The sequence below is a fragment of the Conger conger genome, chromosome 5 (genome assembly GCF_963514075.1).
Source record: "Conger conger chromosome 5, fConCon1.1, whole genome shotgun sequence".
Classification (NCBI taxonomy): Eukaryota; Metazoa; Chordata; class Actinopteri; order Anguilliformes; family Congridae; genus Conger; species Conger conger.
In genome coordinates, this window is record NC_083764.1 from 47,015,927 (window position 1) to 47,029,503 (window position 13,577).

Genomic DNA, 13,577 nt, shown 5'->3' on the forward strand with positions numbered 1-13,577 from the left:
TTTCTAAATAATCTGTCTTTCAGTGCCCTGATCAAGCTAAACTGATGGTTTCTCGTAGATACTGAACATTTGTCTGTGCCAGCACAATCTCAGCAAAAAGCGTGTTGTGTGTATGGCAGGAAAAGACCGGCAATTAAATGTTTGTCTTTTGAATGTAACACAGCTGATTGGTTCCCTGTATCACGTGTCTTTTGGCAATTTCGGAAGCTCTTCAAAAATATAAATAAACCATTTTAATAAACTGATGGTTTAGGAAGATTATTGGTCTACATAACTACGTATGGTTAGTGGAATCATTTGATTGTTATTATTTAGCGCACTTTGTTATCCTGAAGCGTAGATATTGTACACAGGTGCCATGTCAGGCGGTTAACGTTAACTACTTGTTAGCGGATAGCAGCAGTGCCGACTCCAGAAGAGGGGTCTGCGAAAGTGTTTGGAGAGTTAATTACTAGAACGCATCAGTCGCTTGCAATAATATCACGTTAACAATTATTTTGTTTCAGCATGCTTCAATACTTTGATTTGTAACCTAATCGAAAATTGAATGCAGTGGTGACAGAAGGAAGGACAACCATGGCAGCGCATGTTAGCGAACTCGAAGTTGCCAAAAAGAACTTAACAGAGGCCATTGGGGATAATGTGAAACAGTAAGTACATTGTATTTTTGTAATTGGAAATTCATAAAACTAACTTTAATTCTGCGTAACCTGGCTTCTCAAAATGCAACTCAAAATTGATGCGGCGTGCACTGTATTTGATTGGCTAGCTAGGTAGCTGGCCCAGGCCTTTGAAGCCGGGGAGTTTCTTCATCTCCATACTCGCTAGACTCGCTGTTTCACCCGAAAAAAAACGGAGAGACCGTAGGCTCGCATGCTAAATAGATATATGCGTAACTAGGGCAGCTTCGGCTATTTATGTTTAACATGGCGCAGTTCAATTATTTTACTAACTAGCTTTTAGCGGCTTGATTACTAAATTGCCCTTGCCAGCCGACAATTTGTTCATGCAAGTTGTTCTCAAAGAAAGATGTATAGCTAAGTTATCACACGCAGCATAGGGTAACTTTTAACTTTAAACATATCAACATACTGTATAGTAGACTGGTTAACATTATCCAAATATGCATCATCATAGGCATATTTGAATTTCACATTCTGCTTCAGAGATTATGGCTCCAAACATCTGGAGAAATCATGCTAACATGCTCTTACAGGACATACTAAAGTGGCCTGTTGGAATGTCAAGATACTTTCACGTGAAATGGATGTAAAATCAGTGTATGAATGAAAATGGCTAGTGTTGTTCGTTTATGTTTGCCTTGTTATTCATGTAATATTCCTACAGGTAACACACAGCTATGTGAATGACTTTTGTCTTGAGGATGCTGATGTCACGTCAATATGCTTTGCAGGTACTGGGCGAACCTAAAACTATGGTTCAAGCAGAAGATCAGCAAGGAGGAGTTTGATATTGAGGCAAGGCGACTTCTCGCACAGGACAATGGTAAATGAATTAATTAATGGACATTAGTCAGTTTAGCTAGCTATCCTGGCTTTATATATACATTGTGCACATTAGTATTATACATGGAACAATCTTTCATTTGCATGCGAGAGGTGTAATGGCGTATTTTGATGTAATTCCATGTTTGCCTGTTGTTCTGCAAAAGTATGCAGTATTATACAAGTAGTTTCCACTATCCCTCAACAACAGCATGTAATATTACAGTAGCTAGCATCTGCTGTCATTCAATAACAAGCAATATTACATAAGCTAGCTTGTGTAATTTGCTTTCCCTCAGGGGTACCTGTTTTCCTGTCCTGAGCCGACCTAAACGCTGTTAAGTCCCTGTAGCTGATCAGTGGTTTATTTTTGGCTTCTCTCCGCAGTACATGTTCATAATGACTTCTTGCTGGCCATTCTTACTCGTTGCCAAATCATAGTCTCTGCACCAGGTAAGTCTCTCTCCATTGGTTTTGTTTTGTTGCGTGCCCAGAATGGCAGATAAATATACTTTGTATTGTACATGTGTAATCCATTGTTATTTCAGCAACTCATTCCTGACTTGAATGGTTTCTGTACTTCCTCTAGAGGGCGCTGGATCATTACAGTGGGCAGCAGGCTCTACATCAAAACCTGTGAAACCAAAAGGGAAGAAGAAGTTCTCCTCTGTCAGGCAGAAGTTTGATGTGAGTTTTAGGGTATTAACAGTGTGGCCGAGTAGCTCATTTGTTTAACATTCCTCTCTAACAAAAGGTTGCCTTGGGATTTACTGAGATTTATTTATAGTGCTGTTGCCTGTAAACATGTTGTAAATCTATCAGTGGTATGTGTTCTCTTAATGCGTGTGTAATTAGTGTTAATTCATGGTTTTCCTGTGGCTGTGGAAGTTTGCATGACCCAGACCCTCTGTTCCCCTCAGCACCGCTTCCAGGCCCAGAACCCCCTGAGTGCGGCCCAGCCATTCAGCCCTCGCGAGACAGGGCTGGGTGAGGAAGAGGAGCTACGTCTGAGCGCCCACACCCTGCTGCTGCCCACACGCGGCCAACTGGAGGCCCGCACCATGGTGACTGCCTTCGAGCTGGGCCTGGACAACGTCAACGAGGACGCCGTGAGCATGCTGGTCTACGCTGTAGAGGTAAGCATTCAGCACCATTAAAGGAATACACCAACATTTTGGGAAATATACCTTTTTTCTGACTCACCCAGACCAGTTGTTCAATTTCATTGTTGTGCATTCACTGGCTCGGTTTCCATGTTAGCATAAGGTGTTCGCTTAGGATAAAGCCTATAGGAGTCTGTAGCCTACCTCCTTCGAAGTGAAGAAATATGCCTTACTGCAACTCAGAAGCTGTCTTATTTACACGAGGTATCATGTATTTGAAATCCAAGTGCAGGGAATATTAAAAAAAAATAAATAAAAAAATAAAAAAATAAAAAAAAAAGGAAAGATGTTACTTTTGGAGAGGTTAGAAGGTTTGGAACTATAACTGCTGAACACATGCATCCTTCCATCTTCCGCTGGTTGAGTGCAGTGATCCACACACCTTCTGAAGGTAGAGCTAGATCATCTTTGTGTTACATCTAGTGTTACATCTCAGAACAGAATAACTATCCTTTTACTGGGAATATAACCCCACCTATTTGTTCGTGACTTTTATGCAGTTTTATATTATCAAATCATATTCATAGCTCTGAAACTAAAGTACCCAGAAATGGTATAACGCACTGTCCACCTGTCACATGGCAGGGTTTTATCAGAAGACTGGTTGTGATAAGGGTGCCGTCTGTCAAACAGCTCCTGCACTCTCTAATCCGTCTCGCTGTTTTTGACACAGGTCCATCTGAAGGACGTCCTGACCGCCGTCATCTCCCGCAGGAAGGCCTACCGCCTGCGCGACGGACTCTTCCCCTACGCGTTCGGCAGTGACGTCACGCCTCAGCCCTACCTGAAGAACAGCGTAGCGGCTTACCACGCCGTCACAGAGTGGTGCGTTCTTCCCCCCCGAACTCATTTCCGCAAGCCCAGAATCAAAGTCTAATCCATCGGGGGCGACATTAACTCAGGATGTAAGGGCGGTCGGTTGCAGGGGGTTGCCGGTTCGATCCCGCCCGGGGGATGTCGAAGTGTCCCTGAGGAGTGTGTGTTTGAATGGGTGAATCAGAAGCATCAATTGTACAGCGCTTTCGATAAAGGCGCTATATAAATGCAGACTTTTACCATTTCCTTTTTTTTTTCTTTTTTTGTACTTTGTCGTCAACATATTTTTCAAAACACTTTACAATAAAACGAGACATGAAATGGCTTGTATGCATAAACGCGCATACATCCAGTGAAACTCCGAAATAACTTCCGAAATAAATTGTATTTTAACGTGAATGCGCAACATTTTTATGTCATTTAGTTTACATTGTTCAGTGTCCCAATGTAGTTCAGTTGTAAGTCTATCCATCCCTGCTCTCTCTCCCACCAGTCCCCCTCCCAGTGCGTCTCTTCCTGCTGGCCCGCCCCCCCAGGTGTCCCCTGACGAGGCGGAGCAGCAGGCTGCTCTCCTGCTGGCCTGCTGTGGACACTCCCTCCCCGCCCCCCTGCCCCCAATCAGCATCGCAGATCTGTTGGAGGCTCTACAGGTAAACCACATATCACACCTGCTATACTGTAGGCTCTACAAGTAAACCACATATCACACCTGCTATACTGTAGGCTCTACAAGTAAACCACATATCACACCTGCTATGCTGTAGGCTCTACAAGTAAACCACATATCACACCTGCTATGCTGGAGGCTCTACAAGTAAACCACATATCACACCTGCTATACTGTAGGCTCTACAAGTAAACCACATATCACACCTGCTATACTGTAGGCTCTACAAGTAACCACATATCACACCTGCTATACTGTAGGCTCTACAGGTAAACCACATATCACACCTGCTATACTGTAGGCTCTACAAGTAAACCACATATCACACCTGCTATACTGTAGGCTCTACAAGTAAACCACATATCACACCTGCTATGCTGGAGGCTCTACAGGTAAACCACATGTCACACCTGCTATACTGTAGACTCTACAAGTAAACCACATATCACACCTTCTATACTGTAGGCTCTACAAGTAAACCACATATCACACCTGCTATACTGTAGGCTCTACAAGTAAACCACATATCACACCTGCTATGCTGGAGGCTCTACAGGTAAACCACATGTCACACCTGCTATACTGTAGGCTCTACAGGTAAACCACATGTCACACCTGCTATACTGTAGGCTCTACAGGTAAACCACATATCACACCTGCTATACTGTAGGCTCTACAGGTAAACCACATATCACACCTGCTATACTGTAGGCTCTACAGGTAAACCACATCACACCTGCTATACTGTAGACTCTACAAGTAAACCACATATCACACCTTCTATACTGTAGGCTCTACAGGTAAACCACATATCACACCTGTGATGTCGCCAGGGTTGATATGCGGGTCTTGTCATTGACAGGTACACCGGCGGGTAGTCCCCTCCCACACCGTTTACGCCCTCAGCATTGAGCGCATCCTGGCGAGGCTCTGGCACCCCAGCCACGAAGAACTGGAGCAGGACCAGGTGCACCGCCAACACCTGGCTAACAAGGAGGGCCTACTGATCTACTGAACTCAGCTAACACCTGGCTAACAAGGAAGGCCTTCTGATCTACTGAACTCAGCTAACACCTGGCTAACAAGGAGGGCCTACTGATCTACTGAACTGAGCTAACACCTGGCTAACAAGGAAGGCCTACTGATCTACTGAACTCAGCTAACAAGGAGGGCCTACTGAACGTTGCCAACACCTGGCTAATAAGGAGTACCTACTGATCTACTGAACTCTGCCAACACCTGGCTAACAAGGAGGGCCTACTGATCTACTGAACTCAGCCAACACCTGATCAACAAGGAAGGCCATTGACTTCCCAAGTGCGGCTGTAGGTGCCAAAGGGACTGACTTGCGGACTTATTTTACCCACCCCTGCCTCCACTACCACCTCCATCACGGGGGGACCCAGAGATGCGAATACCTCAGCCAGACACACTATGCCCTGGGAATAGCACCACCGTGTGATTATTTCTGCTGCCAGCCACTCCCTGCTATAGACCGATGGCAGAAAGCATGGGGAGGGGGTGGGGTTGTGTGCATTCCAGGGAAGCAGACATGGCTGAAATGCGTGCAGCAGCTTCTAAGCATGCCCATGAGGGAAACCGGTGATCTCTCCGTTAGCTGAACAGGGGCTGATTGTTCCTTTAGTGCCGTGGATGGCACACCGAGCTGGGCCATTCCCATGATACTCCTGTTATAGGTTTGTGTTTATATTGGAAACAGCTTCTTTGAATTCCCTTATTCCTTTTTCTATTTTCTGGCCTCAGTTTAGGACTAATATTGATTAATTACATGCTGGCTCCCATCGGTGTAGCTCAAAGTAGCTGTTTTAAAGCTGTCTTGTCATTGATGCCCTTATAGGAAATTTGCCCTTACAAGGACCAAATCCTTACCGATGCTTTTTGACCTGGCCTATGGATGAACCAAGAAAATGTACCTTTTTTGTTTGACTTCTTTACCCTTGCAGAAATGTGTTTGCAAATGTGAGTATAATAAGTGGTAGCCTGTTAAATAAATAAAAAAACCCACAATAACGATATGTACGCATTCTGTCCTTGGTCAAAGGCAAAGAATAATCTTTTGAACTCACCTTGATACCAGACCATTCAGTGATGTCAGTTATAAAGAAAACGATTACCAAGGTCTCAAGATAATTCGATAAAATTGTACACTCACTAAGCGTTCTAGGTATTTATTAGACCATATTAATTTTTTTACTTATTTGTCTTCTGCTGCTGTAGCCTATCCACTTAGAGTTTTGTGTTGTGTGTTCAGAGATGCTGTTCTGCATTCCACTGTTGTAATGCGTGTTTATTTGTGTTGTCACCTCCCTGTCAGCTTTGACCAGTCTGGCCCTTCTCCACTGACCTCATTAACTATACGTTTTTGCCCGTAGAACTGCTGCTTAATGGTGCAGGACTGCTGCTGAAGGTAAATACTGAACGGCCACCGCATCATCTAAAGATGTCACTGGGTACCAGTTGGCAGTAAGGTGTACCTCTCCCCTCACTGGTGCTAGATGACACAAGAAACAAGAAGACAACTGCCAATGAGTGCCCATTTTATTTTGCAATACATCATGTCACTAAACCGCAGGGACAAAGTGACCGAATGCTTTCTGTGTCAACTATTGGACGAAGTTTCCTGCGAGCTACCCTGCACGGAAGGACCCAGCTCTCCTGATTCGCTTCCCATGGCATCCAAATCCTTTTCCCCACTGTTCTCTGCCCGTTGTAGACACCTGGGTATGAAAGAGAGACGGGGGGGGTCTCGTACCACGGTTTCACAGCGTAGTGTTAAAATCGTGATATAACAATGAGCACAGACCGGTCTGGACTTACTCAACTGACGGCTCTAGTCCCTCAAATGTTGTCAGTAGACGAGCAATGGCTGCCTCCTGACCAAAAAACAAAAAAGTTTAGCCAGAAATGTTTGAGGAGTATTGTTCTTTAACTAAAAACAGTCTCATTTATCTAACTATGCATGAGAGAATGCATTAGGATGTGAGAGATCACAAAACAGAATTTTTAACCGTTTAATTAATGTGTTCGATCACAAATCTGTGTAAAATGTTACATCATCATTGGAATGGGCCACTTGGCTTACGTACACTCGAGGAAACCCAGGACTGCAAGATGTTGACATCGGTGCTGAAATCCTGGAGCTCCATCTGCAGGAGTTCCACCTCCTGGTTGGATCCTTCCATCTTGCGCTGCATAGCCTGAGGAGAGTCCAGCCAGCATATGAGATACTCCGCTCCACTGAACCACAAAACCCCGTAAAGCCCTCAATTGCCTGCTTCAAAAACCACACATCTCCACTCCTGCATGATTAGGAAAATACGGTTTGACTATCAATATCTGCAGAGTGCTCCTTAACATTTGGGACAAAGACTCATAATTGAACTGTCTAATAAACAAAAAAACATGTTTTGGTTTCACCGTGTAGAAATTAAAGCAGTATTTATACATAGTCCCCCCATTTATGGGCGCCATAATGTTGGGACACAGCAATGTTATGTCAGTGAAAGTAGTTAGATTTAGTATTTTGTTGCATATCCTTTGCATGCAATGACTGAAGTCTATGATACGGGTTTTACTGGCAGTGCGCACAAGGCCTTAGACTCAGCGAGGCATATTCATGTTATCGATTTTCTAAAATAGTGAAGTAGCCAGAGATTAATATAGGTGGGAGGGGTGCACCTCCACCCCCCTCACCTGATTGCCTGAGTGCAGGGAGTAAAGCTCATCTCTGAGTTTCAGGTTCTCCTCCTGAGTAGTCTCCTTCTCCTTCATCAGAGCAGACAGGATTTCCTCTGTGTTGCTCACTCTCTTCTGAGCAATTTCAAACTGCTTTTCTGCTCGGTTGGCTGACTGCTGCAGATCCCTGGGCACACAGAGGCAAGCAGGGGTTCACCTTATTGCACCTTGTTTCACAGAGTAACAGCACCCACAGCCCTCTCTTCACTAGTGCTATTATTACAATCAGCATATTTTAATAATGAGGGCCGGCACCCACAGACCAGCTCTTACTTCATAGATGTCTCCAGTTCCTTAACTGTGAGCTGCAGGTTTTCAATGACTTGGTCCTGAAATTCAATTAAATAATGAATGTTGTTCAAAGCAAGTGACTCATAGCAGTGCACTAGATAACAGCACAGTACAGTGTAAAGCAGTACAGAGATGGCAGTAGTATAAGGCAGCATAGAGTAAAGTATGCTTTATGCTGTTCTAGTACAGCACAATAAGAAACGGCCCTATAATCCAGTGCTCAATCCAGGACACTACTGTCCTCTGTAATAATGTATTAGTATTACTACATAACTGAATTTTAACCTAATCCTATTTTTTATATAGGATACAAGTCTTTACACACTCCGTACACAGTCTAAGTATTCTGTATATCTGCAAGTCTTTCCATTGTTGATCTGAACTTACTTTGAATGAAAGCTGTTCATTCACACGGGACATCTTCGAAGCATGGTCCTGGAGTTTCCTCTGGAGGAGCTCCACCTCCTGGCTGAGTCCTTCACCCTGGGGGGAGGCCAGCCTGCCTGTCAGACACTGCACACAACTGATCCAACATTCGACTGGAAGAAGCCCTCTCGGTCTGGTGATATTGCACTGTTACCCCGAACCCACACACCTAATGCACATTTCTCTCCTTTCAAGCTTCACCTTGTGCAAAGACCTGGTAGTCAACACTGCCAATGCAGCCGAGAGAAAATATTTATTTAGCGAATATCTACTTGCTCAAAATCGACAGTGTGTAACTGTGGAAGCCAAATAAACAAATAATAAATAATTTCCACATCCTAATTCTTCCCTGGTTGGACATCGTTGATGATATATGATGTCGTATGAATGATTCCAGTGTTGGTAGTCTGGGGTGTTGATTAGGGGACTGCATTTTTAACCAGAGTTAGTTATAGGTTCAGTTTCCAGGCGAGAACTGGAATGTAAAGTCACCGAGAAGTTACTGGAATGTAAAGTCTGCAGTATGACCAAAACAACGTCAAATGTTATGCACCTTCTTCTCACTCACCTGGTTATCAAGTTGGATCATTTCGAGAGTGTCACGGAGGTCAGTATTTTCTTTCAGCACTGAATCTTTCTCCCTTACGACAGAAGACAGATTCTGTTCTGTGTCGGTTAGCTTCTTCTGTATGGTGTCCAGCTCCCTGCTCCCCACGTCCACTTCCTGCTGCAGACCCCTGGGCACACAGAGGCAGCCAGGGCTTCCGCTTATTGCACATGAAATAGTCTAAAAAAGTAGCAATCGGCACAATTTTTATCAATGAACACCTGTACACACAAATCAGCTCTTACTTCGTTGACATTTCCAGTTTCATGACTGCAAGTTGCAAGCTTTCAATGGCCTCCTCCTGAAATGCAGTTAAATGTAATTTCACTTCAGCTATGTCTTGAATATGCAACATAGTAAGTAACCACTTACTGTACTCAAGCTGCAAAATGTTTAAAAGCCCCATTCATAAAGATAACCAGTAGTGGAGGGCAGTTTTATAAGAGCAAAAGTAGATCACCACTAGACATGTACGCCACATTAATATAGAACAGCACTCTCACACAGTAAAACTGAAAAATAATGATCAAAGACCCTTATAATTGGATCAAGTGTGAAGTGTTTATCACTGGATTATAATAGGTGCCTCTATTATAAGACAAGGGTGGATTTTCCTTCTCAGCCCAACAATGGACTGACCCTTACCTTAGAGGAAAGCAATAAATTGTTTTGGGAGATTTCAGTTGTGTAGTCCTGGAGTTTCTTCTGCAGGAGCTCAATCTCCTGGCTGGATCCTTCCACCTTGCGCTGTAGGGTCTGGAGATCACACAAGCTCTGTACACAAGTGCTGCTGACTGTTACACGGCACCCAACCACAATATGCACCCTCCGATCTGTCATATGCTGCCATTTCGCCCTGTACAACACACGCACAGCTAAAGTACTGATGGAGCCTATATAATTTCTCTTACTTTGGGGTTTCTGTTAGCTGGAGTATTAACACTATTACTAACAAAAGAAGCAATGGACCGTGCGTTTATATGCTTGATTGACCGTGAGATGATATTGATACTGAGATGTTAGCAGTGTTGGGTTGTGATGAAGGCAAAGCACTTCAAAGCAGAGCCATCTGCACGAAACGGGGATTAGCGCTTGTGAAAGCCCTCTCGTCTCTCTACCTCATTATCGAGCCGGAGCCTGTCAAAGTCGATCCGGACGCGAGCGTTGGCTTTTAGCATGGCATTCTTCTCCGTGACGGAGATATCCAGCTTCTTCTCCGTGTCCGTTAGGGCCTTCTGCATGGCATCCAGCGCCCATTCACGCTCACTCACTGCCTGCTTCAGACTCCTGGGCACACAGAGGCAGTCAGGGGCTCAGCTTTGTTCTGCTTCTGCCTTCACAAACTAACGCCCCTCAATCACCACACTTCAGCGAAACAGGAGCCGTACTGTACACACCACACACACTGATCCTTTGTCACTGGAATGAACTTCTGGAAAGGAATGGTTGGGAATTATTATTTATAGCGTAAATAGGAGAAGATGTGTAAGATCTTACTTTGCTGAGGTCTCCAGTTCTTGTAATCTGAGATGCGTATGTTCATTGAAATCTTCCTTGAATAAAGATAAAGCAGAAGTGGATTTTTACTTCAGAGTAATTACAATATGCCGCCCTGGGTTTACTGCATCTATCATTACAGCTTTGAAATTCACAGGTAAGAAAATAATAGGATGTAATTCATGTCCTAGAAATTACACCCATTATGTAACCCTCAACCACAAATTTATGTCTAATAAAGTAAGTTGCAAACAAATTGTTATATGGGACTACAAACCACGTCCTGTCACCATCACTCACGTTTCATACTCGTCCACCTGCCTGCTAGTTTGATGGAACCTTGTAGAAAATAAACTGTTGTGCTTAATCACAGATGTATGTGCTTAACTGCTGGATTATATTTGGAAAGAGACAGTCCTGTTAAATGTTTTCAAATGTACATTTTTGGCGCTTTGAAGCCAAAGGGGCCCGTATGGTCCACTTTAGCAGGGTGAACTACAGCAAATATTCAGAAAATGCTACACATTTCAGCAAAACTATCTGGATTGACAGATACTACTCTGGCTGTTCGGAACATACAGTATCTTAATTTCATTTTTGACTGAACTGCCCTTTAAAAAAGCACAGAGCAATACAAAAGTATAATGCAGTTAACAACAGTCAGCAATGAAAATCACAACAGTAAAGTGCACTGAACATCCGATCAGTACTGCAGAGAAGCATAGTACAGACCAATAATAAAAAAGAAAAAAACAGATATTCCACAACACCTTTAAAAAGAAATATCTAAGGGTTATTATACCATTTGAATGTATATACCTTGGACGACAACAATATCTTTGTGTGGGTGTTCTCAGTCATGTAGTCCTGGAGTGTGTTGCGCAGAAGCTCCATCTCCTGGCTGGACCCATCCACCTTACGCTGCAGGTTCTGAGGGGAGTCCAGCCAGTCTGTCAAACACTGCTCTTAAAACACTCAACCACCAGCCTCAATAAAGCCTTTAGTCACCCAGAAGTCTACACATACATACAATCAGGCACACACAAGGAGTAAGGATGGGTCCTGAATAAAATGACAGTAGTTTAGTGACAAGGAAATGGTGGACTTGGTAATCGACTTTAAAACATTTTTTTGGAAACTGGGCCCCGAATAACTGAATAAATAGGTTAGCCCTCATTGTTATATTTTCAGAAATAAAATTCACTAGGTTCTGAATGAAGTTAAAGCTACTGAAATACAAAGCAACCATTTTTATGGTGTGCAATTTTATGAAACCATACTGTAATGCATAGCAGTATTTTACCGACAGGCATGCACAGCTGAGTCTGATTGCTATTCATTATTTATACCCTAAAAAGAGAATAAAATGATCACCGGTCTTTGTCCTGTGTGATCCGATCCACTCACCACCAAGCATGTTGGCCACACATTTCCATGGAGGATTTAAATGGCACGGTAAAAATCTTTGGCTTGGTGAATTTCCACTAGGGCAAACAGAAATTTTGCTCTGCCTCTGAACCTAACCCACTCACCTGGTTATCAAGATTCCTCTTGTCAAGGTGACCTTTAAGGTCAGCATTCTCTTTCATCACCACTTCTTTCTCCCCCACCAGAGTATCGAGGCTCCTCTCTGTGTCACTTAGTTTCTTCTGCACTGCCTCCAGCTCACTGTTCCCCCTGTTCACTGCCTGCTGCAGACTCCTGGGCACGCAGAGGGAGTCAAGAACACCACTTACAGCACATGCCCAAAGTTAACATCATCCTCTGCAGTACAGATGAAGTATCCGCCATTATAATCTGCACATTTATCAATGGGGACCCGAACACACACTTATCAGCTCTTACTTTGCTGATTCCTCCAGTTCCTTAACTGTGAGCCGCAGACGTCCAATGACTTCATCCTGAAATACAGTTTTACATTTGTACAACTGAAACCAACAGGGATACTCTGACAGGACCTGAAGCAAGCGGTTCGTGCTCAAAAGTCTACCAATTTGTCTGAATTAAATTAGTTCTGCAAAGAAAATTGGGCGGAAATTCCTCCAGAGTGATGTGAAAGACTGATATGAAACTATAAGAAGTGTTTGGTTGCAATTATTGCTGCTAAAGATGGAGCAACCAGTTAATAGGTTTAAGGAGGACATTTCTAACAGGGATGATTTGGGTGTTTGATAACTTTGAAATAAATTAAACTGAAATGTAAAAAAATGTGCTTTGAGTTTACTGAGGTTCCCTTCGTCTAATATTACATTTTATCTCAAGTTCTGAAACCATTTAGTGCAACAGACATATAATAATAGAAGATATCAGGAAGGGGGCAAATATTTTTTCATGGTCCTGACCAGCTCCCAGCTCGACATGGTTGAGCTGGCTGACCAGTTCAGACCGGCCGCCAGCTCAAACAAGCTACCAGCGCTAGCTGGATGACTAGCTCATACCCAGGTAGGCCAGCTTCATGACCAGCTTGGCCATACTGGTTGACCAGCTCATACTCAGCTAGACCACTTTATGGTCAAGCTGGCATAGCTGGATTTTACAGCAGGGTACCTGAGAGGACAGCAATATTCCAGCGCTGACACTGTCTGACATACAGTCCTGGAGTTTCTTCTGCAGGAACTCCAGCTCCTGGCTGGGTCCTTCAACCTTGCGCAGCAGAGCCTGAGGAGAAAGGCAGCCGGCCTGTAACACTGTGACTGTCATACAGCACCCAACCACAATAATGTTCTGTCATACACTGCACTTTTCCCCTGTACAACACACACAGCTAATGTACTGACATGGTCTGTATGGTCTGTGCAGCTAAAGCACTGACATGGTCTGTATGTTCCTCTTCTTAGAGCTTGTTATGG

The 13,577-nt window shown here is 43.7% G+C and overlaps 1 protein-coding gene across 3 annotated transcripts; it reads left to right on the forward strand.

The window, feature by feature from the left end:
* The first annotated feature begins 173 nt into the window (after positions 1-173).
* On the forward strand, positions 174-6,187 carry tada1 (transcriptional adaptor 1). Of its 3 annotated transcripts, none has more exons than XM_061243032.1 (9): positions 174-283; positions 507-650; positions 1,415-1,506; positions 1,893-1,958; positions 2,095-2,192; positions 2,426-2,641; positions 3,342-3,493; positions 3,978-4,134; positions 5,014-6,187. In XM_061243032.1, exons 2-9 carry the CDS (start codon positions 577-579, stop codon positions 5,164-5,166), a joined length of 1,008 nt encoding a protein of 335 aa, XP_061099016.1. In that variant the 5' UTR covers positions 174-283; positions 507-576; the 3' UTR covers positions 5,167-6,187. The 3 variants fall into 3 exon arrangements, with proteins under 3 accessions (XP_061099016.1, XP_061099017.1, XP_061099015.1); XM_061243033.1 differs by having other exon boundaries at positions 194-283; positions 554-650; XM_061243031.1 differs by lacking the exon at positions 174-283 and having other exon boundaries at positions 337-650.
* Positions 6,188-13,577: the final 7,390 nt, after the last annotated feature.